General features: G+C 50.4%; 2 protein-coding genes across 2 annotated transcripts in view; one reads left to right on the forward strand and one right to left on the reverse strand.

Annotated features, from left to right (window-relative positions):
- Positions 1 to 8860, forward strand: part of TCOF1 (treacle ribosome biogenesis factor 1) — a gene marked incomplete at its 5' end in the record, with an annotated part of 33385 nt that extends 24525 nt beyond the window's left edge. The window contains 5 exons of the mRNA XM_075068184.1: positions 230 to 449; positions 3013 to 3573; positions 5502 to 5623; positions 6419 to 6464; positions 8272 to 8860. Of these exons, the coding sequence (XP_074924285.1) occupies positions 230 to 449; positions 3013 to 3573; positions 5502 to 5623; positions 6419 to 6460 (945 nt within the window). The remainder of the gene's footprint in view (positions 1 to 229; positions 450 to 3012; positions 3574 to 5501; positions 5624 to 6418; positions 6465 to 8271) is intronic.
- Positions 8861 to 10876: 2016 nt separating this feature from the next.
- CD74 (CD74 molecule) lies at positions 10877 to 22555 on the reverse strand. Its single transcript, XM_032772052.2, has 9 exons — positions 22240 to 22555; positions 18564 to 18739; positions 17674 to 17765; positions 16694 to 16756; positions 16250 to 16345; positions 15771 to 15861; positions 14256 to 14444; positions 12959 to 13033; positions 10877 to 12370 (listed from the first exon to the last, which is right to left on the reverse strand). Exons 1-9 carry the CDS (start codon positions 22323 to 22325, stop codon positions 12357 to 12359), a joined length of 882 nt encoding a protein of 293 aa, XP_032627943.1. The 5' UTR covers positions 22326 to 22555; the 3' UTR covers positions 10877 to 12356.
- Between the last annotated feature and the right edge of the window lie 3518 nt (positions 22556 to 26073).

The following is a 26073-nucleotide window of genomic DNA, read 5'->3' on the forward strand; positions in this document are numbered from 1 at the left end:
TCCCTACAAACCCCTGGTCTCCCTGTGTCTTGTGTTGGTAGGTGCACTTGGCTTCTGTCTCTCCACTTCCCAGTGGCCCCAAATCACGAAGGGTGCCTGAGGGGAGCCTGCCACCCTGGAGGGCTGCTCAAGGGGCAGCTGGGAGTGGCAGTTAAAATGTCCTGGGTGGAGGCAAGAGGGTTCAGCCCTGGCGACTGTGTGTCTCACTCAGCGTGTGTATGCTCTTCAGTCCCTTCTAATAGGTTATCTAGGTCTTTCTAAAGCTCCAGCAGCACCCCAAGTACAAACACCTGCTTCCCTGACCTCACCCAAACCAGGGCGTAGAAAAGCAGCAGCTGCTGCCAGCACCCTCACCAAACCTGGGAAAGCAGCCCTGCCTGACATCTCGGAGAGTGACAGCAGTGACTCCGATACGGATGCTGAGAAGACATCAGCCAAACAGACGGCAGGTTAGTCCTAGGCCAGGAATCTCAAACTCAAAGCACTAAAAGGGCCACGTGAGGACTAGTACGTTGGCCTGAGGGCAGCATCACTGACATCTTTTCATCAATCCTTGAGGGAGGCCATTTAGGGATCTGGGGCAAAAATCTGTCTGGAGATTGGTCCTGCTTTGAGCAGGAGGTTGGACTAGACACTTCCTGAGGTCCCTTCCAACTCTGAGATTCTAGGATTCTATATAAAGGTACAACAGCCTCCACCCCCACTCCATGCCTTCCATGAGGCCCTGCCCCCTCCCTACCCCCATTCCAACCCCTTCCCCAAATCCCTGCCCCTGTCCCGCCTCCTCCCCTGAGCATGTGACTCCCTGCTCCTCTCCTTCCCTCCTGAAAAGCACCAGGCGCCGCCAAACAGCTGTTTGGTGGCAGAAAGCACCTGGAGGTAGGCAGAGGAGCGGGGATGTGGCGTGCTGAGGGGGAGGGGGCGGCAGGGGAGGGGAGCTTGGCGGCCGCAGGAAATAACCCCGCAGGCCACGTGTTTAAGACCCCTGTCCTAGGCTGTGATCTAGCTCACAGAGCTGAGCAGCTTTAGAACTGGTTCCAAAACATGCACTGTATCAGGGCTCCTTAGACCATGGAGTAATCTGCCAAGGGAAGTGTGGAAACCCCATCAGCTGGGACTTTTAGATGAGCTTGGAGAAGATATGCTGGGGGGACAAATCCGCATTGGCAGGGGCTGGAGTAGATGACCTGTAATAGGTCTTCTCCATCTCGGAAATCTGAGTCCAGGTGAAGTGTGAATTACAGTCCTTTACTGTGACAGTCTGCTGCTGCCCCCTGCTGGACAGCTCCAGAAAGATTGCAGGCTGTTCTTGGCTTCTGCATCCTTTCGGGCGGGGGTGGTTGGATGCTTGAGAAGCACACAACTGCTCAGTTATACAGCTTGTAAGGTGTTCCCATGTGCATGGCTAGTCTGAATCCCGAAATTTAACTAACATTTCTAGTGATAGTTACCAAACTTATTTCTGAAATCAAAGACCAGCTAGCAATGAGAGCTCACAAACCTGATAACTTGGGAGGTGTTTCTGTCTTCAGATATATGCTGCACTTCTCCTGGGAACCATTTTTATTGGAGAATGTGTCAATGCTTGATAAATGCTGATTTAAGAATCACTTTATCAAATGCTGCCAACAAAATACCGGCCTGCTACATCTTCCATGGAGCTGTCCCTGTTGCGTGTCATTCAGAAGTGTGTGTTTGGGGAAGGGCAAGCCAAAGGGAAGCACAGGGGAACAGCTATTTGGATGGATGATTGAAACAGAATGTATGAACATAAGAACGGCCATACTGGGTCAGACCAAAGGTCCATCTAGCCCAGTATCCTGGCTTCCGACAGTGGCCAATGCCAGGTGCCCCAGAAGGTGATGACCTGTTCCGTTCATTCTAAGTGATCCATCCCCTGTCGCGCATTCCCAGCTTCTGGCAAACAGAGGCTGGAGACACCATCCTTGCCGATCCTGGCTAATAGGTCCATCAGTGGCTATCTTCCATGAACTTATCTAGTTGTTTTTTTTGTTTGTTTTTTAACCTGGTTTTAGTCTTGGCCTTCAACATCCTCTGGCAAAGAGTTCCACAGACTGTGCATTATGTGAAAAAATACTTTCTTTTGTTTGTTTTAAACCTGCTGTCTATTAATTTCATTTGATGACCCCTAGTTCATGTGTTATGAAAAGGAGTAAATAACACTCCCTTATCTACTTTCTCCAGACCAGTCATGATTTTATAGACCTCAACCATATTCCTCCTTAGTCATCTCTTTTCCAAGCTGAAAAGCCCCAGTCTTATTAATCTCTCCTCACAGGGCAGCCATTCCATGCCCCTAATCATTTTTGTTTGGTCAAAAATCTTTCTCCCTACCGCCATTCAGTGGTTGTAAGTGAACAGTAGAAACCCAATACTGAAAGATCTGTTGGGTTTCATCCATATCCTCCCTACAGAGCTGTGTTGTGGCCTGTGATGTTCAGGAGGTCAGACTAGGTGTCTGTGAGGGACCGCTGATCTAGAATCTACTCTCACAGTGCTCTTAAAATGGAGGGACGTAACGGCATTGTCTTGATACAATGATAGTGCAAGCTGCCCACGTACAGCTGTGTCTACACCTGCAGATCCAGCCAGTGCTCTTAGTCTAGGCCGGTAGAGACTTCAGATTCCCAAATTGTTTGGTTTTGGTTTGGGGGCGGGTTTAGGGAGCATGTTGGGGACCAGAATGCCCTGTTCTGTTCATTCCCTCTGAAGCATCTGGTCTGACCCAGTTTGGCCAGTCTTACGTTCTTATGAGCCTTTTGGACTCTTAATTTGTAGCCCAAGCCTGGCTTTTGTACTCTGAGTTAATGCACTTCCCCTACCCCCTGTCATAGAGCCCTGTAACAATGGGGAGATTAGTGACTATTTCTCTGACACGAGTACCTGCACATTACACTGGGTGGGGGCGGGGACTGGAGGCGTCTCCCTGGAGCTGGTTGGGTTGTAACCAAATCTCTTCCCTAAATCTTTTGATTTCAATTGTGTCTACAGAGAGCAAGTCGTCCTCTTCTGGGGAGGTAGCAGTCATCGCAAAAGTGGCCTCTAGCCAAGAGACTGCAGCAGGGAAAGCAGGCGAAAGAGGCGCCAGTCTCAAAGCCTCGTGGGCAAAGAAAGCCCTGGCGGTGACTCAGAATGCTGGTGGCCCTAAGGGCTCTCCAGGGACGCCATCGCCCTATGCTCTGCTGTCCATTGCTCAGTCGGAGAGAGAGAGCTTGGCAAGTGACAGTGAAGACGGGGTTACCACTGCTGCCAAGGCTCCAGGCGGGCAAGCACCAGGGGAGCTGGAGGGAGGGAAGAAGAAGCAGAAGGCGGTGAAGAACACCCCCGCGGCATCAGCCAAGGCTCTGAAAGCAGCGAAAGCACCAAAGCTTGGGGACAAAGAAAACAAGAAGCAGAAATCCTCTGTGAAAAGGAAGCTGGCGGCAGGGGATGCCGGCCCCGTGGAGCCCAAGCCAAAGAAGCTGAAAAGTGGCCTTGAGACTCCCAAAAAGAAGAAAAGCAAAGGGGAGAGAGCAGCGGGCAGCAAGGAGAAGAAGAAGAAAGCCAGTAAAAGTAAGGGCCCTGGTGCTGTCCCTCGCCCAGTTCGACAGTCACCGCTCCTCTCTAGACAGGCTAGTGCTGCTGGTCTCTGCTGCTGGATCCCCTAAATGACACCCCAGGGTCTGGTTCCTACGGGTTCGTTTGGGGCTCAGACGCTGCCCTTCAAAGCCAGTCCAGGGTTGAACTGAACTAGTTAAGCAAGCGACTGAATGAATGTTAACCCGGGTCAGAGAATGACTCTGCTGCGGGCAGTGATGAGCTCTGCTCCTGACTGTGGCCTGCACAGCCGCCTGGCTTGCGTATCGTGCACGTGTCTGTCTGCAGAGCTGTCCTGCTGCCATTGCTAGTCCGTTGCAGCGATGCTTGGAGGGAGGAGTTTGTTTCCGCCCCTTCTCCAGAAATGTCCTTATGCCCTACCCATCACTCTGGGCCCCCTCCCTTCCCCACTGTGCATAACGGCAGGACCCAGTCGGCAGGCTTAGCGCATGCTGTGAGACAAGCACAGGGCAAGCTGCCGCCAGTTACAAGCTTTACAGAGCTGTTCCAGGGGACACCGGTGAAACCCTGCAGCGCTTTGAGTGCCTGCCCAGCCCTAAAGGGTTGAAGCCAAGCTGGCTGGCAGTGCCAGCTCCCAGCTAGTGCCTGACAGAGGCCACACGGGCATGTTCTAAAACAGGGAGGATGAAGTTCCCAGCCAGGCAGGCTGGAGGTTGGGGTTGTGATCAGCGCCAGCTTCCTGAGTTTAAAACACTCTGGGTGCGGCAGAAGCCCTTATGAGCTCGGTGTTCTCGGCGCTGCTCGGAAGCGGCAGCCCTGTGACAAACCCTTTTGCTCTGTTGAAAGGCTCTGCATTGAGCTGTCATCTGCATAGCTCCAGCCTGCCGCTCCCGCTTTTCAGAGCGGCCCCTGCCTGGCTGCGTATTGTTACTGTGCGTCCCGTCCCAGCGTGGCAGTGAGCCACAGTGATCACTGAAGATGTCTCAGTGCCATTAACGCTGCCCTGGGGGGCGCGCGAGAGAGAATGGAGCTGGGCTGCTGTTTGTCACTTCCAATTAAAAGAGCAGTTCCTGCCCCTGCCCTGCAGGTAGCCCCTGCTCAGGCTTTGCCTTCCACGCCAGTGCATTGCAGATTCCCATGGTAGCTGGCGGGAGCGCAGGCCTGCAGATTAGAGGTGCCAGCTCCCAGAGGGAGAGGCAGGAATAAAGGACCAAAAAGGGAGAGGAGGATCAAACACTATCTGCTGGGGTTTCTATCGTGAAAAAATCCAACTTCTTATCTGGGAGAGGGGCCTGGGAGTACAGCGTGGGGTGGATGGACAGGCTGTCCTGGGTGGGCTTTTGTGGGCTGGTGAAGGGACGCTCCAGCTCTGCAAAAATTAAGAGGTTGCTCTTCTGTTTCTTAATTGTATGTGTATTCAGTGCCAGTGATCTCCCAGCCTGCCTCCCAACACACACCCCATCTCAGAGAACCCCCAATTGGCTTTGCAGTATCAGCTGTGGTGGAAATGTGCCTTGGACCATGTCACCACATAGTTGTGCCCAGTCCATGTAAGTGGGCTGAAGCGTTAGCCCAGGCCCTAGCTGCCGCTGCCCCCGTCTGTCTCCAGCCCGAGAGACACCTGCATCATCTGCATGTGCCCAGTGCAACGTGGGGTAGAAGGAGGCATGCTCTTAAAAGCATGGCAGCTTCCCTCTTGAAATGTCCCTTGGGCGCTGGTGGGCCTTGAGCTGCAGGGCTGTGCATTCACTGCTATCCTGATGGAGCAATGCAGGGCAAGGCTGGGGCAGCTGCTAGCACAGGGACAGCCAAAGGCTCAGTGGGTGAGACAGAGACACACCCTCCCTCTTCCCCCAAGCCTCTCAGTGGTGTCTGACCCCCCCCCAGGGCAGCCCTGATCCTGTCCCCTTTCACATGCACCCGGGTCCTTTTGTCTCTCCCAGAGAAGAAGACTGTGAAAGACGAGAAGAAGACTGTGAAAGACAAGAAGAAGAAAAGCAAGAAGGCTGCAGCTGGAGTGGAGCCAAGCACGGATGGGTCTGCTTCCACCCCCAAAAAAAAGAAGGTGGGTGGGTGTTTACATCTGCTTCTGCCCCCCAGAGCTGGGTGGGAGAGGGCTGGCTTCTGGCCTGTCCCTAGTGGGCAGGTACCCAGAGCACAAAACGATCAGCATCTGCGGCTCCCTTCCCCAGCACCTCTGCGGCAGCGCCCCGTTGCACAGAGCTGCACCATACAGCTGGCTTCTTCAAGGCGTGGCTGCGTCAGTGGTGTTGGAGAGGGATGGAGTGACCTGGTCTTTGTTTCAGACTTCCCACTCTGACCTGCGTGGGGGCGGGTGGGTGCTGAGAGGGGCGGCAGCTGGCCCTGCTGGAGGGAATGGGATTTTCCCTTGCTGTGCTAATGCTTAGAGTTGACAGTGCATTAGCAACCGACCCACTCACTCGTGCCTGAGTGCCCTGCCCTGCATGGAGGGAGCGCTCCATGCCGCCCTGCCCCTGCAGATAGAACGCTTTGCTCCAGGGGCTCGCACCTCTCCCCAGCAAAGAGATCACGCTGGGGGAGTGCAGTGGGGAATCCCTGACTGCGCTTCCTAGCAGGCTCTGCAGTCGCTTTGTGGAAAGAAAGGAATCACTTAGCTAAAAAGTGGGGGGGGGAGGCAGGAGAGAAGAGTAGCCATGGGAGCAGAGCTGCTGGACAACTGGAAAGCTGATCTAAGCCATGCAGTGAAACTCTCTGTGGGGAGGAAGTGTCAATTTCTATGGACTTAGCAAGGAAGCCTCCAACTACTGTCACAGGCTGCAGAATTAGCTCTGCTGGGCCCAGTTCATATGGGGGTTTTACAGATTGATTTTTTTCATAGAAGAAGAAGAAGAAAGCTGCTGAGCTCGAGGGATCCTTGTGAGAAGGTACGTGGGCCATGAGGCGACATCTCATTAGCTCTTTGAACTCCAAACCCTGAGCCCATTTCTGTATTCTTTGGTGGCAAGGAGTGGTTCTGTGGCACCCAACTCTGCCTGTTTTAAAACCTAGCCTTTAACAAGCGACCTCCATGCCAGCGGGGGTGTGCAAACCAGTCTGTCTGGGAGAGCGGACCCAGGCCTGTGCATAGGAAGAAGTTGTGTGGAAAAAGCACCATGCAGGGCTCAGTCTTTTCCCCCTTGAAGTCCTGCCCAGGCTTTCAGTGGTAGGAGAGTGAGATGGGACCTTTTTCTCCTGATGTACACATACACGTCCCGTTTTCACGGGGCTCACCGGGGGGGGGTCACCACAGAGCATGGCTCTGAGAACAACTGGATCCACAGAGTTAAGCAATGGTGACAGAACAGCTCGCGATGCCCCTGTCGGTTCGCTGAAGATCTATCTGTGCAGGACTCGCATCAGGGCCTCTGCTCCCAGCACGGGATCCGGAATTCCCCGAGCCCTGGCGGTTTTGGTCCCTAAGGGCCACGGTAGTGCCAGGAAGTATAAGCAAGTCTTCCCCAGCTGGCTGGCTGTGCACCAGCCCCTAAGCCTAACCGCTGGCCCCAGAACCTTCCAGCCGATTCCTAATTGTCACCAGAGATAGGCCGTGCAGGAACTGCACCTCTCTGGTCACAGCACTGCCAGCCTCAAGAGGCCAAAAATCACAGGGTGGGGGTGGTTTTATTTTTATTTTTTTAAAAACAATTCAGTGCGTGTTTTCTGGGTCTCCTCTGTTTGTTAGTCTTTCTTCTCACCTCCCAAGCCAAGTACTAGGGTAGAGAAGAAGCACAGGGGCCTGCCTGTCCCCATTGCTCCCAGGAGAGGAGGGAGTGGAGTCACCCTGAGCTGCTGGGCAATTTAGCCCATGCGCCCCTCTCCTCCCCCCCCCCCTTAAGAATGGCTCCAGATTGAACAGCTCTGATTGGGTTATTCTGCCCCAGGAGGCAGGCATGTGGAACAGCCAGCCAATCAAAGGGCTCAGATTTAGCAGGCTGGCGCTTCTCTCATCAGCACTGGGCTGGCTCCAATGCCCCCCAGAATTGCATCTCACCCGAGCATTGGCAGTGCTGTAGTAAGCTTTCTGGCTTCCTTGCTGCGCCAGCTTCACGTGCCACTGGCACCCTCTGTCTGTGGTCACACACTTCGGCGTCGCTGGCGTTACTTGCCTAGGACTCTGCCCCCAGCTCCCCTCAAAGCTTGAGGGAAGTTTGAACTGGGACAATAGAAGTGAAGGTGCTACTGGTCATGGGGGAATTTGTCCATCTCTCTCATATTTAGTTATTGATCTTTCTCCGGGAGTCTTTACTTCCTGCTCAACTGGCTGGCTGGTTCCCAGGGTGCCACATGAATGCCAGTGCTGGGGGGATGGAGGTGCAAGGCTCACACTCAAACCTCCTGCTGCTGCCTTGGGGACCCAAATGCATTTGGAGCTGCCCTTCTCTAGCACAAGGGCACCAAGACCTAGGAGCGAGAATCCAGCATCCAAAATTCCAAGCCAAGGACTATTTTAGCTTTTGGACACAAGCCCAAGGGAAGCTCATTTGTTCTGACTGTTTGTTTGTAGAATTAATAAGCCTTTTAAAAAGAACCCAAGGCCGGGAGAGATGTAAGAGCAGATTGCACTGCCCCTCTACGAAGGGGGGTCCTTGCTTAGGGGAGTTCGCTGGTCACCTTGTGGCCTGGTAATAGGCCTTTCCATCTCTGTGGGATGGACTTAGAGAAGAAGTAACTAAATCTTTTCTTCTCCTATAGAGCACCTCCCTCGGACGGCCGACAACAAATGAATGACGTAGGGGTGGAAGAAAGCGAATTAAAACTCTTCTATTTTTTTTAAAGAAAAAGAAAATACTTTAAACTTCTAAATCTTAATTTATAACTTCTTTTAACTGTGACTTTTAGAGCCAAGCATTGTACTTTGCTGCCTCAGCCACTGCCTGGCTGGGCCTGGACGTAAGTGTATATTGTTCCCCCGGAAACCCGCAGCCATTGCACTGTAACCAAACGAAAGGAGGCAATCAGAGCAGCCCCATGAGCAGAGGGAATAAGAAGCCAGCTCCTCCTGTGCGCCATTTCCCCTCTTAGAAGTGATATGCAGCAATCTCTCCAGAGCTATATTTTTTAAGAGAAACTTCCAATCTTTCTGTGATCGTCATGTCTGTCTTTTTGCTACCTACTTAACAGCTTTTGGGTTCACTTTATAATATAACTTTAAAACCAGGTTCTCTTGGTATTACCTCCTAGGTCCCGTCAGAGGCTGTATTCAAGCAGCGGCACACACAAGGCGCGGTTGGGTTCTTGGGTTTTTGATGGAACACAGCAATAAAATTGATTTTGATTGGAAGTGTGTCCCTGACTGGGCTCCAGGAAGGGCAACACTTTTAAAGGGAACAAGTGCGTTTAACGGCTGCTCATTAAATAGGAGCTGAGGATTCCTTTACTGGAAGTTTAAAGTAGGTGAGGCCCCAGTGGTCTGGCCTCTAAGGTGGGGGCAATAGAAAGTAGCTGCAGGTCAGATCCTTGGGTCTGGCTGAATAATTGAGACCTTGTCTTTGCTATGACAAAGTGGTGCTTTCTTACCCCACGTTACAATGCCAGCATGTGAAAGCTAGCATGTCCAGGTAAAGACAAGACTCTTTCCCTCCCTTGCCCCCCAGCTTTAATTCACCCTGCTAATGTGTCTGAAGATTATAAACTGCCTTGTCTTCTCTAGACTGTTCACTTGAGTTAGTTAATGGGAGTTAAGAACACACTTCTTTTTTGTGGCGAGGACAAGACCTCAGGGGTGATGGGTGGAGAAGATGAGTGAGCTGCAGCCTGCCCTGTTAGGCTAGTAGGAATGGTTGTTTAGAGACCCTCCTGCTGCCCAGGCATTGCAGAAGCACTTGACCTGCAGCCTGAGGGTGGGGGCCTGGAGTGATTTGATGGGAGCTGGAGGTGAAAGGGTCAAAGGCAGACCCATGGCAGGGACCACAAGCTGCTGCTCTCTGATGGCGGGGTGGGGGTGGGGGCAGTGCAAAATGGGTCTGTTTGTTACCTTGGTCCAGATTCACATCATGGAACCCACCACCCCAGGAGGTGCTAATTGGCAGCCTCCACTTCAGGGCCAGGGGTGGTAGAGACCATCCTCCTCTTCACAGCTGGAGGTGGGCCCCTAGGTAAGGAATGAGGTACTGGATCAGGCACCCAGCAGCCTCTGCTCATGCACTAAGTTGCATGGATGAACTTGCAAATCATAAAGAGGATTGCTGGTCCCAGCCCCCATAGGCGTCAGAGCTCGGGGCAAGAGATTCTCTAGAATTCCTCTCCCCTGTTGGCTTGGCTGAGCTCCTCCAAAGCTAATGGCCTGGGGAGCCTACCACCAGATAAAACCATACTTCACCATGCTCCTGCTTTCTCAGGTTCCTTCAGCAGACCCCAAACTCTGCCTCAAAGACATAACCAGCACAAGGAGGAGAGCAGGGAGCAGTTGGTCAATAACATCATTTGCCTGCCTTGGAAGGGCAGAGCTGTGTCAGCCATGCAAACCCCAGGGGTTCCAGGTATTGATAGTATGAGGTGGGTACAGCTAAGCCCTGGCAAGCAGCCAGGCCCTGAGATGGGGTATGAAGAGCTGCCTGCCCTGGGTATTTTACCTCAGTGAGGAGAGAGAAAGAGGTACTGCTGTTCCTCAATCTCCAGTGTGAAACAAGACCCTTTGTGCTGATGGGGGAACAGGCCAAGCTCAGAGGCAGAGGTCAGACACCTCCTTTGGCATAGGAGTCATGGCCTTCAGCAGCCCTTTGCCCCCAGAGTTCTTCCCACTGCAGTGGCATCACTCCACAAACTCCTGCTCATCCCTTGCCAGCCTCCACCACCCCTGCCTCATTTTACCAAGTGGAGTGAAAACAATCAATCACAGGACCATGCATTTAAAATTAATTGACTCCAGCTGCAAAGTGCAGCCCACATGCCTTTAAAAGCAAAAGGAAAAAGGAGTGACAGGCCCATGCAGGAAGTCTATGGCCATAGCTATGGAGACATGATGCGAGCACTAAGTTGGACCAGTGGAAAAGGTTCTCCACACATCTGGGCCAGATGGGGAGATAAGTTGTGCTGGCTGGTGCCTGAAGGATGGGAGCCATTCCAACCCCCACTTCCGAGAAAGCACCCACCAGCTGCTACCTATGCAAAACATCTATCATCTGATCAGTGCAGCTCTGTCCTCTGGAAAGTGAGCGTCACTAGGACCAGGCAGGGGAGAACAGGAGGTAGATACACACCTATACATACCCAGGCAAGTCCACATAGGCAGTGGAATAGATACACTTACAAGACCCTGATCTGACCAAGAAATGCTTGTTAAATAGCTTCCAGGCAGTTTTTTAGTGGCGGCTGTTATTAAAAGTTTATTTGAAATCATCAGCCTTGTGAGTTTGGTTATGCTGTAACGATCAAATACATTCAAAACACACACTTCTAGTTCCAAGATTAGCTATTACCGTTACCTGTTCAACAAAGAGCCTACCAACCGCCAGGGTTAAGCGGGGGATGGGGAAATACAGCCAGATAAACTCATTTGCCTGTTTAAAAATTAAAGGAAGCCTGCATTCCTCTAGTACGCTAATGTCCCTCTGCAGCCCACTTAATTTGGTTAAGAAGATCAGAGTTCGCTGCTGCTGCTGCATTTAATGTCTGTTCAGTGTGAGGAAAAGCCACTGGCCCATTCTTTAGCCTTGAGCAATCTCAAACCTTCTTGATTGGATTTTCCCCACCACCCATGGACCCTGAGGCGCTTCAGAACCCACTGCTAGCCAGGTTCTCAAACTAAGCTCTCTAACGCGGTGATGAAGCGCAAAGCCATGCGCAAGCAATCAGGGTATTTCAGTGGCTGAATGCTCCTGCATCTGGAACAGCATGTGCTTCAGAGGGTGGGATACTGCCTACCCCAGCTTGGTCCTTTAGGAAGGGGGAGAGAAGACCCGTGCAACTTGTCAGCATTGAATACATGTTTTAGAGCTGCTGGCAGGTTCAGTGAATTTGGAGGTTGCACTGAAGAGAGAGCCATCCCAGCATTATCATGCAGTGCTGTGGCAGTCAGAACCACATGGACACCCCGCTGCACACACAAACACTCTGTTCTTTTTCTTGGAACAACCAGCCAAGTCTGCACGGGTGGTTGGCCATTCCAAGACCATGGTTTGAGAACTCATCCAGGCCCTCAGAGCCATGCATAAGTGAACAGATGGCCTGATTCTCCTCACATACACTTGTGTAAACCAGAAATAACTCCACTGAAATTAATGGAGTTCCACCGCTGTAAGGGAGGGAAGGATCATGTCCAGAGTATCTAATTAACAATGCACTGAGATAATTGAATTGAAATTGGCCATGTTTTGGACCTGGATCCCCTCTTCCCATTGGACAGTGCTGATGTTACAGGAGCAGTGGTACTCCATACACCCCATCGCTATTCAGACACCTGTGATTATACATGCAGCTGCTAATGTGCTCTGATCAGCCAAGAAAGCACTAAGAGCTTTATCCTTCGCCTGCCTTGGATTGCAGTTCAGAGGGGCACTGCATCCTTTCTCCACTAAAAGTCCTAATATTTTGCTGGCTTGCTACAGCACATCTTGGTACAGGGCGAGGCACGGGGTTTGGCGGACAAGGATCTATAATCTACCCATTTGGATCACCTGCTAAGACAATATTACTCAATGCCTGAACTGGGGCACTCAATGGCTGCTACTGTAATTCAGGAAAGCAATTTAAAAGCGTGAGTGAAATAGAGCAAGAATGTGAGCGGTAACTCTGCAAACTAGAGGCGGAGACAAGGTGCCAGGCCTCTGCGTCCTCTTCTACTTGCCGGCTTCTAGGAGGGAGAGGGAGAAAAGAGGGAGGAAATTAGATAGTCCTGAACCCAGGAAGTGAGACTCACTGCATCCGGCTGGGTTTTGGTGAAGCAACAATCCAGTTATTTCTTTTTTCTGCTCCAATCACCATCAAGGTAAGGTCAATACAAAGCACCTCTCCAGCTGGACTGACACGAGTCATGTGAAGTGACGTGACACGTGCAGACTAGATTTCACTCCCAGCCAGAGTCCATACACCTGGCCATGCAGCCACGAGTGCCAGCCTTAAAGCCCCCACACCGCGGCAAGAAAATGAAAATCCAAACGGCATTTTTCCTTGCTGCTCTTGATTCCACTGAATAGGTGGTCCAGGTCTGCGAAGGCCTTTCCCTCCCCACTTCTGGGATATTCATACTTCTCATCTATCCCCCAGCCCAGATCAATCAGTCCTTCCATCTCCCTTGCTTACTCCTGATCATCTCTGTGCCACACGGCATTGTTCACCTGGCCACTGGGCTTAGGAGTCTAATCACTGCCACCTTCCAGACAACTCTCCCATCCCCTCACCGAGTCACAGCCCCCAACCCTAGGCTGGCTCAGATGCTCACCTTTCCCAGAATCCAGCTTCAGCAAATCCACACCCGAGTACATCAGTTCTTCGGTTTCCAAACCACTCGGAGTAACTGCAGCAAGACACAGCAAGAGATTCGGAATTTTATAGCACACCTGAGACAGGCACATCCATCTCGGCTACCAACACACCTAGGATGCTTTGTGCTAGCCTGGATCATCACTACATGCTGGATTCATCAGAACCTGCGCACCACCCTGATGTGTGGGCTCTGATTTTTCTGAGTGTCTGATTAACCAAGGAGTTTTAGACACCTCACTTCTCTCTGTGCATGTCAGGCTAACAGCCCTATTTGGGGTCGCCACCTTCAGCGGCATGAAAACGGGGAGCTCGGGGATTCTTGGATTGCTTCCCCCGTCTCTGAGAGCAAAGACCCTTCATTTCTTCAGGGAAGGTTCTGTGGGGCACTGGCCGTGTGTGGGCCCAGACTGGAGTCTGGACAAAGCTGAGATAGTCCTACTGCTCTGGGTCTCTGGGACCTCCACATACATGAGATGGGTGCTGGTCAGGCCGGGCTGGGACGGTGACAGCTATCTCCATTTGACTAAGCCAACAAGGGCGGAAGCTTCAGTTCATACATTTTCAGAGTGCTCCATTCAGAAAAGATGGTAGCAACATAAGGGGCACCCAGTAGTAGGGAATCGATCTCCCAGGATATGGGGTAGTGAGAACTCAGCAAAGGAGATAGTTCCCATTCTTCAGCCAACTCTGGGCAGATATAGGCAGTGCAATCTCACCCTTTATCATTTGTCCATGTCTACGATCCTCTGCCTTATATTTGCTCCTAATAGGCTGCATTTCCTATTGTGTTATCTGGGTTCTTCCCATTGATGACCTAGGGTCTGATCTTGCCAGACGCTGACCACCTGCTGGTTGATGCTGAACACCTTCAACTCCCACAGGGGCAGTTGGTGAGTATTCACAATTCTCCTTGGTTTCCTTTGGAGTTGTGGGTGCTCGGCATCTCTAAAAAACAGCTCCATTGACTTCCATGACAATTGAACATGCTCAGGAGTTTGCAGGATCAGGACCCAGTTCAGATACAGGAGCACTGCAGTGCCCTGAATCTTGTTGCCCAATGAACGCTCTGGGCTGCATTCGACTTTCCCAGAACGATTGATTTATCAGCCAGTCCAATGGCCCCACATTGACTCAATGCCTACTGTGCTCATCGGCTTAGCGGAGCTAGAACACACGAGATCATAGGCAGCGTCTCCATGCACATGTGCTCCTCTCCCCTTCCCCTGGCTGGCCAACGTGAAATAAGCTCCTACCAGGGCAGTCCAGCTTTCCACGGGTCTCAGTGCCTTCGATCTTGGTGCCATTTTTGTAGACGCACCAACAGTACCCCGTGCTGGCATGGCACTGCTTGGGGAGATAGTCACCATGTTCGTCACACTGGGGGCGGAACCGACCCGGGTAGACACCACTAAAACTTGACTCCGCCTGGCACTGAGATTGCACTAAAGCAACAAGCACAGGAAATACCCATGAGTGTGTTATTCTCCCGACCCCTGCTGGGGTCTTACCAATATTAAGTCCTTAAGGCTATTCAGCCAATCCAATAGCTTGTTTGCGTGAGCACTGAAAAGGCGGCAGGATACCCTGTCCAAAGAACTTCTCCACACTGAGCCGGCCTATTGGCACGGTCCCAGGGAATACCATTGTGCAAAAATATATTAACTTCACTGGGACAACGGCTGTACGGGGATTGCTCCCAGGAAACCCATTTAGCCTCGTGATAACAAAGGGTAATGGCCGCTGCTTAAAGGAGACAGTATTAACACAAAGTCTGCTCATGGGGATGCATCCAACCACTGCAGAGTGACTAAGTGGCTGGGAAATCCAGGCTTGGCACTCTCTATACTGAAGCAGCTAGATGAGGAAGTAAGAGGCATCTCAGCGAAATCTGTTTCACCTTTGTATCCAGTACAGGGTTGTATGTGATTATGAGGCTTTTCAGACTTGTTTAAAAATGGGTTCTCGTCTATCACTGTAGGATGCTCCCATATGCATCACATTGCTGGTGGGTGGGCTTAATTGGGGCACTGGGCCTCTTCCATGAGGATCCCCCATTTGGCTGCAATAACTGGGATTAAAAATGAATTGTTCTTTATAGACACTTCATGTGTGCCCACCAGGGTAACCCCAGTCTGGAAGTGGAATGAATTTTGCTTCTGTTGTAACGAGGCAGAATTCAAAGCAGCTACACTTGCGAGGCAAAGATCCAGTGGGCCAGCCCCATCAGTTTGTGAAGAGCCAGAATGTAAACTGATCTATTTCCAGGTGTTCTTAAGGCAGTGGCGATTGGCCTAAGGCCCCCTCTGCTCCCAGCGGGGGATGCAGCTTTGGAAATCTAGCTGCTAAAAGCTAACTCACAACACACCCCGCCTCAAGGATTTGGGAAGGCGGTCCCGTAGTATCAGGTTTCGTACTGCCTCCAGCAAAACTCAAACCTGTGTTTCCTGGGATTTTCCCTGACATTCCTCAACAGCAGCTCCTCAGGCTGATGGGCCCTAAGTGCCCCAGTGGTCCAACAGTGGCCTTAACCTGCAGCCTCAAGGATGGAGTGAAAACTAGAAGTTTGGCAAAAATTGAGGTTCTCAAATGGACACAGGAGGACTCTGGGGAAGGAATAAATCCCTAGCTACCAAACAGCAGAACCATTCCAAGAGGGTGCATGCTTCCACTGCCCTCCAAGATGCTCTGAACCTTGGCCAGTGATCTCCTGGGTTGACCTGAGGACCATTCGTACCCTAAAGGAGTTTGGTGACCCATAACCCCGATACCTTCATCTGCTGGGACCTCAGTAGGTTGCACAGTTTGTGGGGTTTTGGCCATTTCAAAGAGCAGCCACTTGTGCATCCACGATTCAAAGGACTGCAAGAGACCAACAAGGGGAAGAAGGTGTTGTTAATAAAATGCACCCAACAAAAACAAATGCCCCAGACAACTGGCATAGCCTCCCTGCCCCCATCTGATCAGGGTGACATTGGAGCCCTCCCTGCTTTTGTGCTCTCACGTCTGCAGCACAAAGTCAGGAGCAGGACAGCTGAGGTCTCTTGTGAACCCCCAGCCTCCCCTGCAAGGGTGGTCATGTAACCATGACATCAGCCTGGCTGCAGGTTGTGCTTTGCCATGCAATGCAGCCATTCTCCCACCAGGATACCCCCACTCCAGCCCCAGCCCAGTTCACGCCATTGGGTGCAAAGGAGGAGGTGAAGCTGCAGCTGGTCCACTAGCCAGCTGGCCGAGTGAGAGCACTGACCTGCCAGTCTCGGTCTGTCATGGTGTTCTTCAGGTGGTTCAGATTCTCCATCAGGGTATTCTTTAACTCAGGGAACATCTTGCTGGGGTCTGCCCGCTACAGGAGGACCAAAGGGGACAGGACAGAGTTAACAGCAGGCTGACACCTGGGAGCCAGAGAGAACTCACCTGCCACAGTCAAGCCAAGCTCTCCGGGAACAGGGAACACTGAGCCATGAGCCTTAGCGAATGAGAGCAGCAGATGAAGGGACAGAGAGAGATAAAAGCAAGGCTGCTCCTAATCCAATGGCTCTTTAATAGTCCATACCCCTTGCCCAAAAGAACCAATAGGCTTATAGGGCTGAAAGGAAGTGGGTCTGTGGAAATGCCCAGCTATACATGGCTGTTGCAGACAGACCCATGAGTGTGACAGAGGCAGCCACAGGAACAGAGAGGAGGCTCTTACCAGCAGCAGGTGTTTGACTTGATCCGTGGTGCTGTTGCTAAGCTTGACCGTGTTCTCCAGGGGCTAGAGAGGGGAAGAGAGAGACAGCATTGGTGTTGTGATGGTCAGGATGAGGAGCTGAAGAGCCAGAGACTTAAAGCAGATGGCCTGTAGCTGGAACGGGATGAGCAGGACATGGCCAGTCTTGGGGGTTCTTTTTGGCAGACACGGAGTCACTTGGCTACCAGGGAGCCAGGCTGGCGAGGGTGGACGCTGTACCACAAGAACCTTCAGCAGAACTTCTTCACCCCAGGGCAAGCCAATTCCTGGAAATACTGGACCCCACTGGGAAGTGGAACCTTTCTCAAAGCCTGCGAGCCCTGCCTGGCCCTGTCTACAGCACACAGAAGAACAGCTGAGCTTTGGGAAATATCAAGCTCACCATCTCCAACTGCTCCCCTTTCTCATTCACTGTCCCAGAGGGGCTCAGCACACAAACTCCACCCGAAGCAAGCTCAGGGGAAAGAGAAAGGCAACAACCTCTTATTCTGGGGAGTGAATGGGCCAGAACCTGGGGAATGGGACACACAACTTTCACCCCTCCATCACCGGTGTGAATGCAACAGGTGGGAGATTGTGTTCTCCATCCAGGTACTAAAGAGTGGGTTTCCGCAGCACTTTGTGTGTTGCTGTTGTTGGCAGAAGTTCCAAGGACTGAACAGACCCCTAGGAGCTGGGACCCAGTAACCAGCATCAGGAGACCCAGCCACCGGAGAGAAGCCCAAGCTGCTGGTGAAAAGAATGTATTGCAAGGTGCTGGCTGAGGTCTCAGAGGTGGGATGGCCAGGGCTACTTTCTGCTTCTCTCACTGCTGACCACATAGCAGCTATGGCACAAGGCTTAGAAGAAACCACTCAACCATGTTCCCAAACAGGTGACGAAACTGCTGCCAGAGCAGCATCAAAAACTACATGCAGAGGGATCCAGGGGACGTCTCTTACCGTCATGTCCACCTTTGGGGCAAGTGGCAGCTCCCTCATGACCATGGGCATGCTGAACTTTGCCATCCTCAGCTTGGAAGTTGGCTTGGCACCTGCAGAGGAAAGAGAGAGAGAGATGAATGGACCCCCAAAGTCCATTCTGGGCTCAGTGTCTCCATAAGCCAGAGTCGAATCACCATAAGGGTCCCTGTGTTTTAGCTTCATGGGACTTTATCACCCTCAGCCTGAGCTCAGGACCTATCCTGCACTGTTCCTGTGCTGCAATGTCCAGGCTGTTATTTTTATCATGCTAGGCTCAGCAGAGCTAGTGTGACTCTGTCTACCCAGGCTGGGAAACACATGGATTCATTGACCCTGTGGCCAGTGCTCCAGCCAGCCCTGGCAAGACTCCAGCCAGTTTCCCAGGGCCTCGTGTTGAAGGCCAAGGTGATAAATGGTTCCTTGGCAGGTACCGGTATCACAGCCAGGTTCCACCCAGAGCTCCAGCATGATGGGCAGGAACAGCACCACAAAGGCTCCGTCCTCCCACACACCGCGAATGGATGGAAGGATAAAGCAACACTCAGATGGCCTCCATTCTGATCCAAACGCTCACCTGTGCAAGTTTCACTTCCCCCTCTCCATAGGTAGGGGCGAGGAAGGAAATACGACTAGACTCAGTAGGGTAAGACAGCATGGGAATCACTGTCTCCAGAAGAGTCCAGATGACTCCAGGAGCCTTGTTAATAGCAATCTCCAGAACTCTTTCCTCCATCTCTCTGGGGAGCTTGATCTCTACCAGCCAAGAGAGCCGGGAGGATGCTCTGGGACTGAGAGTACAGCTGCCACGTCACCCAACTGGCCTAGGCTTGTGCCTATACAGTGCAAGGTCATGCTGCGCGATTACTCACTTTGGGGGAGTTTCCTGGTCAGGGCCTCCAGCTGCAGATTCTGGGAGGTCTTGGTCAGCTTGCTGATCTGGCCACTCTGCTGATACACGAAGTAGACGGTGATGGCCTGGCCGGCAATCAGCAGGGCCACCAAGATGGAGACAGCAGAGTAAACGGCTCCACGGCTGCAGTAATTCCTGCAAGACAGAGGGAGGCTAGTGCCCAGCAAATGCCAGCTGCAGCCGCCCACGTCAGCCACCAGCTTGTTGGGATACACTGCATTGGCACTGGGTGCAGAATATGCTGTTCTCCAGGGGTTCTTATACCACCCTTGCACTGGAGCACTGACCAGCATAGCTTTCAGTAGAGCACTGAGAGTTTGTTCTCTCTCATCCTCTCCCCAGGAGATGTGCATCATGCATGTGCAGTGGACGGTTTTGTTTTGGTAATTATCTTCTTTAGTGGTAAAACAATTGTTCTCAGGGCGGCCCAAGTTCAGTCGGGGCACTGAACTATTCCACTATGTCAAGCTCCGGCCCATCTGAAAGCATCCGTCACTCATCCAGTGCCCTCCCCACACCAACGCCATGGAGATTTGGGTTAGATCGGACCGATCAGCTACTTTGTCCAAAAGAGATGGAAACGGCATGACTACTGGGACTTCCAACACTTTCCTTAGGAGACAATTTCACAGGCCAAAGGATCTCACTGTCGTCCCTTGTCATGCTGCGTGGAAATGCAAGAGCTAAGGGTGCTTCTTGCCATGCGAGACCTGGCAGGGGAAGTGAAAGTTTTCTAAATGGTGGGGGTGAGGAGGGAGGGCAGTGTGTGTGTGTGTGTGTGTTGGGGTAGGAGTGCAGGGGATTGGTTGCTGGAGAAAATAATTTCAAACACCTAGGACTGTGAAGAGAACTCTCCCAAGAGGCTACATGGAGTAAAGAGTTGAAGAGGTTCTGAAGCAGCACATGGTATACTTTCCGAGCATGTCAGTATAGGGTCGTTTATGTACACAATTGTTAAATGCCTTTTGCCTCTAGATTTTGCACGTTCTCTCAAGGTAGGGCACAATTCAATGCCAGCTGAAGGCAATAGTTAAACTCCCACTGATTCCAGTGAGTATTGGATCAGATCCATCCTCAACTTGGCATGAGAAAATCCAGATTATGTTGGGGGAAGGGGAAATGGAGAAAATTGGCCATGTTACTGCTTCTGTTGTTCCCACAGTTCATTTATTGCATACGTCATGCTTGAGAGTGGACCCCCTGCTTCACAGGAACAGCTTTGTTCACGAGGATGAAGGAATCTAGAGATTACTGGGTGATAACTATTTGATTGTATAGAAAGACCATTCCTATTTTCGGGTAATGGATAAAGTACCATAATCATACTGCTACACCTCTTCTTGCATTGTATGCATCTCTCCTTTTGCCTGTTCTTTTATCTTCTATACACATAGATTTACTGATTATAGTTCTTTTGTGAGTTCATTTAACACACTTATAATTTTAGTAGCCTAAACTTTAAGCACACTTTTTAAAAACCCTAACAAAAATATCACTTTTATAAAAAATCTGACATGCTTTTATACACTCTCCTATTTGCTTTTTCTCCCAGGTGAAAGCACACGGAGCAACTCCCCATTATTAGGCAAGGGAAATAATTAGGAGACTAATGGACTAGAAAGCTGTCTTAGAAACAAAAGGATCCCAGCAGGGAGCTTGCTGAACACTGGAGGAGCAGTGTCCTATTGCAGAAGGCCAGCTCTGTGCTTAGATACACATGCACAACTCCCACTGAAAGCAGCAGGCCGGGTGCGTATGTATGTGGGGCTGGACTCTGCCCAAGTTCCACTAGCTCCACAATCAGCAATTGGTATTAAAGCAGGTTTCAAAAAAGATTCCCAAATTACGTTTCTACCTTGCAACTGATGAGGTCACCCATGACCCGACCTATTAGAAGGAAGATCCAAGTTCCACAGACCACCTTTTTTTGCACCCAGCCTTCATTCTTCGCAGGTGTTATTGGAAGGAGAGGGAGGGTGTTTTAGAAAGGCAGCTAGATTGATCAGAGAGGGACCCTCATTTACTAACAAGGTGGCAAGCCTTGCGAATTGCTGATGGGCCCAAGGCAATCCGAGAAGCTTTGTGCTAGACTTGCCGTCTTGCTGTAGGAGCAGATCCTGCAAACTCTCTCACGGAGCAGTCCCATTGGCATCAATGGAACTACTCACACGAGTAAGGGCTACTCAAAGAAGTAAGGGTTTGCAGGATCAGGCCCATCGGTTGGAGAACACAGGATTTTTGTGTCTGCGCTGTCTCTGTGGCTGCTACAGCACAGACACACACACACAGCGACATAAAAAGTAAATTCAGCCTGGAGCTGATCCAGGCCTGGTCAAGCAGGTTCCTTCCTCCGTCCTATGTTACTGTTCTGATCGTCTTGCAAATCATCCTGCCCGGCAACTTCTGATGTCATGAGATATCTGATTTCTCAGTGGCTGTGGCTGTTTGGTCTGGTGTGGTTGGAAGGTTGGCTGATGCCCAGTATTGCATTTCCCTGTGCTAAGGGGATGGTTACTGATTTGTGCAAATACAGCAGTTTGAGAAAACCACGGGAGAAAGCCCTTCCTTCTCAAAGCCTTTCCACTAGGGTCTTATATACCGATACAAATGCTAGGGACAATGGGGGATATCTGCCCTCCTCCGGGCTGTATCTGCTCGGGAAGTTTGATCCAAGCAATGCTTCAGGCCAAGGGGAATTCCAGAAACATTGGATATTAAATAACAGCATTGCTAGCACCCTGAGTAGAAGATGGGGGCACAAAGTTAAGTTGTATTGTCCACACTCCGGGACATGCGCACCTAGAAGATCACATTCTCCAGGGAAGAGTTTCCAGAAAGGGGCAGTCAAGGGTGTTGAATAAAGGCACTCATTTAAAAATATCGCCTGGCTGTGGCTTGATTTACAGGTCAGAGCTGTGCCACCATAGACTCAATTTTCCATGCACGCACCACAGCCAGGTGCGCTGCATGGGTGTCTAGGCACATGCTGGTCAAACAACGAGAAGGGCGTATTTGGTGTGCAGAATCATGTCTAAACAGCTCGTTGGAACTGGGACAAACAAGGCCCAAATGCCATCAGCCAAGGGTATAAAATAACTCAAGAGATTTTGCATGATTCCCATGTCGGGTTTTGGTTACCACGGGGCCAGTTCACAAATAGGACCAAAGATTTCAGAGGGAGTTGTGCAGAGTGGGGCAAGGAATAAAGGGCAAACAGCTTCCCATCCACCCACCCCTCGTTGGTGGAAAGCCCCTCCTGCAGGGTGGGAGATCCTTGCGCAGATATCACAAGCTGTCATGCAGCTGGGCTTGAACACTGGGCTTTTTAAAGAGCCCCATACTCTCCCACATGTTAAAATAAGGTAACCAACTGCCCATATCTGAGTTCAGGAGAAAGAAGGGAAATTCAAGTTCAACATTCAAGCCTTGCTTGGGAGTCTGGTCAGATCAACCAGTGAAGAACTCATTTCCCTTGAAACTCCATCAGCTCACACTTTCCACTACCAAGATTTAAATAGCCCCTCCATTCCATTAACTGAGCCCACTTTCCTGCTCCTGCTTCCAGAACCCTCTCTACCTCCCCTTGCCCAAAGATATACAAATAAAAGGGGATTGAGAACACAGATGAGGAATACCTCTGTGCTCCAGAGTCTGGGGCTGTGACATCCTCAGCAGGTCGCTCTTGGGTGGAGATCAAGCCCCGTCTGTCTTCATCTTCCATGGTGCCTCTTTCCCTCTAGCTGACTTCTGCTCCGCAGCTGACTATGTTCTGGGCTCTGCCTGCACCTAGCACGGTCTCTAAGTTGATGCTAAAAAGGAAACTAGACCCTGTTCCTTTGAACTTTCTTGAAGCACAAAAACTAGGAAGTGAAAGCTTCAAAATATCAATAGTTGGAAATACCCCACCAAAGCCTGCCCACCCCCAGTCCAGCCACATAGAGCCGTCAGCCAGGGCTATTATTTAAAGTGTGGCATTAGAAATAATCCTATTGGCTACTCAGAGGGCATCACTTGTTTCTAGGCAAACCTTTGAATTCACAGTCCTCATCTTGGAGTTGCATGTGTGGATGGAACCAGCACAGTGATCTCATTGTTTAAAATACAAATCCCCAATGGGTATAAGAGAGACAAGCTGGGTGACGGAAACTCTTTTACTGGACCAACGTCTGGAGGAGAGAGAGAGAGAGAGAAGCTTTCGAGCTACACAGAGCTCTTCTTTGGGTCTGGGAAAGCTGCTCCCAATGTCCCAGCTAAATACAAGGTGGAACAGATTGTTTTAGCATATGTTCAAAGTGGCCATTCAGGATGAAACAGGCAACATTTCCCTCCCTCAGATCAGTTCTGAGGCAAGAGATTTTGCATCAAATCAGGACAAATTGTGAACACTGCAATATTTAACGCAAACGCACCCACACATAATGGCTTAGAGGCAGACTTTGCCTTTTGAGCTACATACTTGGGGTCCTGCACAAGCATCTTAGGGCAGAATTTGACTTTTGGGGCCAGATCCTCAGCCAGTATAAACTGGTATCACTCCATTGACTCCGGTGGAGTTCTGCTGTTTCACTAGCTGGGCCTGGCCCTTAGCTTTTACATATTTTCACCATACCACTCGCAAAAGGTTATTAGGAGAAATGTAAATGAGTCAGCACTAAGGACACACCCAGTCACTCTTTAGATCCTGCTCAGTTACATATGATTAGGGTTGGACAAGCCATGCTAGGGGTTTAGTGGAAGAGTTACTACTTTTTATGTAAAGGGGGGAAGAGTTTTTATTTCAAAAGTAATGTTAGCCTTTGGGCTGACCCCTCCCAGGTTGCTCTCAGCACACGTTCTGTTTGGCTAACGTTTCAGTCGGTCAAGGGTGGGCGGAAATATGTAAAGCAGGTACAAGTGCCTTTTTGTAATTATACCACATAAAATGGCTTCTTTTTCATACTTCAACTTGCCTGAGATTTTACAAAGCGCTGTGCTTCCAGACCATGACATAATGTGGCCGGGTTTTGGGACGTGCACAAAGCACCCAGGAGCGCCCCAGAAACAGGTGGGTGCCGAGCGCTTTGGAAAATCTGGCCTGTAGCCAGAAATAATGAAAGTGACTTGTCTGAAAAGATTTGATTTGGTCAGGACCTCATGCTGCAATTCCTTACAGGGATAAGCACTAGACACACAAGAAGTCCCCCAGCAGCTAACAGCACTGGTCGTGGGAGTAAGGATTACTCATGTAAATCAGTTTTTGCAGCACTGGAGCCTAAATGATCAGTATTTAAAGCTGTGTTTTATGCACATGCAAAAGAGCATTTTCTATTAACTTTTTAATACACCAAGATCCAGCAATACATCTAGTGCATGAGAGGATATCTGAGGCACTGAACACTTAAGATCAACATAGTGGCATTTATACAGGGATTATACATTCAGATAAGAATAACTGGAGCATTTCAGCGTTCAAGCCGGTTTAGAAAACGTAGGAAATTAAATCAGAACATTACACTAAGGTTACTTTTGAGATTTCAACTACACGGGAGCTAAGACATTCATGTTTATAATCCTCTCAGAAATCGTTACTTGGGCACATCACACATGGAGAAAGCATCTGACATGCTTTTCTACACACTCCTGTTTGCTTTTTCTCCCAGGTGAAAGCACATGGAGCAACTCTGCCTTATCTGGCAAGGGAAATAATTAGGAGACTAATGGACTGAAAAAAGCTGTCCTAGAAACAAGAGCATCCCAGCAGGGAGCTTGCTGAATGCTGGAGGAGCAGAGTCCTATCGCAGAAGGCCAGCTCTGTGCTTAGATATGCATACACAACTCCCACTGAAAGCAGCAGGCCGGGTGCACATGTATGTGGGGATGGACTCTGCCTGAGTTCCACTTACTCGACACAGAGTTCATCAGCAATTGGTATTAAAGCAGCTTTCAAAACAGACTCCCAAATTATGTTTCTACCTTGCAACTGATGAGGTCACCCACAAACCGACCTATTAGAAAGAAGCTCCAAGTTCTGCAGAGCTTGGATCAAAATCCAAATTTCCCCAATATTCAGGGCAAATGGGTTTTGTAAGTTGGTTCAGGCACATTCTTTACATTAAGACATAAGAAGAAAATATCCCATATCAGTGTGGGCACTGAGCCAGCTGCTGTTGGAGCAGTTACTCTGAGCATTTAAAATCTCCATCACAATGTTGCATTGACAGTTTTTTTAATTTACACTGATTAGAATATTTTGCACTTCTACAGCACCCTTCATCAGAGGATCTCAACGCATCATCATTATTAAACCCATTCATCAGACACCCATTAGAGAGCACTTTACATGGCTTGAAGAGGGTCATTATACTTCCCCAACAGAAGCGGCAAAACCATTGGACTCCCTGGCTGTCAGGAGCTTTTTGACAAAAGGACACAGAAATCTAACCAGGCAGCTAGGGACCCAGGATTTCAGTTTATTCAGCCTGGGCAAAGCCATGTATCCTGAAACTCTATGTGATGCCAGGTTTACGTTTAAGTGTAATTCCAGCAGGAATGAACATTAAAGCACATGGCACCTTAGAGATAAGAGATATAGTGAGTTCACTTCACCCAGTCATGAAATGTAGCTATCCTGAGGCTGGAAGACAGCAGCGAAGGATTCAATCCAACTCCGACTGAAACCAACAGACGAAGGCGCTATGTTGCACACAGCAACACTAGACAGCAGGTGATGAAGCACAGGAAAGAGGGCTTGGGAGATATGGCAGAGCACAGATTGCCGCAGAATCAAGCAGGGCAGTAATGACAGCTGGACCTGGGGGAGAAACCCCAAACACAGTATGAAGCCTTGTGCTGGGTAGGAATGCACTGTTTGCATCTTCCTCACACACAGCCATTCTTTCCTCTTCACACTTCGGCCCTGCTTTAATGACTTCCCCTCCCAATGACGTACTTGGAATCTGTGTCCAACTGAAACGATGGAAAGAATTTAGGGAAGCAGGACAATGGAGTTAACAGGGCTATGGGATCTTCACCTCTAATTTATGCCTCATCCCAAAGGTCTCACCCACCGCTGCACTCCATAGGGCCCATAACATGGTGCTGGGTGGTTTGTCAGACACCTATTGTATTGCCACAGAATTTGCTGCATCACACGGGTCTCCTGTCCAAACAAAGCCAGGCCTGAGGCTGCTTCGCTTGTAAAATCTGACAGGATCATAGACAGAGAGCCAACACGTTCTCCAGAGCCTTCCTTGGGCTGTTCATTTAGTCACCTCACTTCTTCTCAGCTGCAGGTGTCATCTGATCATGGCTGATGGGACTAGTCATCGTCAAGGCAAGACTCACCCTCCAGGAGCCACGGATGACCTTGCCTACAGAATGCCAGGTCAGGAGGGTCAGGAATTAGCCAATTAGGAGCAGCCCAAATTTCTGCTCAACGTCCTTACAAGAAACGGGAACTCCCCAGCTACTCGGTTCCTCTTCCTCATTCG

This window comes from Chelonoidis abingdonii, chromosome 7 (genome assembly GCF_003597395.2).
Source record: "Chelonoidis abingdonii isolate Lonesome George chromosome 7, CheloAbing_2.0, whole genome shotgun sequence".
Classification (NCBI taxonomy): domain Eukaryota; kingdom Metazoa; phylum Chordata; order Testudines; family Testudinidae; genus Chelonoidis; species Chelonoidis abingdonii.

Coding starts and splice junctions, on each gene's coding strand:
- CD74 (XM_032772052.2), bottom strand. CDS start 22,325: ATGGAAGATGAAGACAGACGGGGCTTGATCTCCACCCAAGAGCGACCT. Junction 14,445..15,770: donor TGAGGTCCCAGCAGATGAAG/GTATCGGGGTTA, acceptor TTGTTGCTTTAG/TGCAATCTCAGTGCCAGGCG. Junction 13,034..14,255: donor TGGAAAGCTGGACTGCCCTG/GTAGGAGCTTAT, acceptor GTCTTGCTGCAG/TTACTCCGAGTGGTTTGGAA.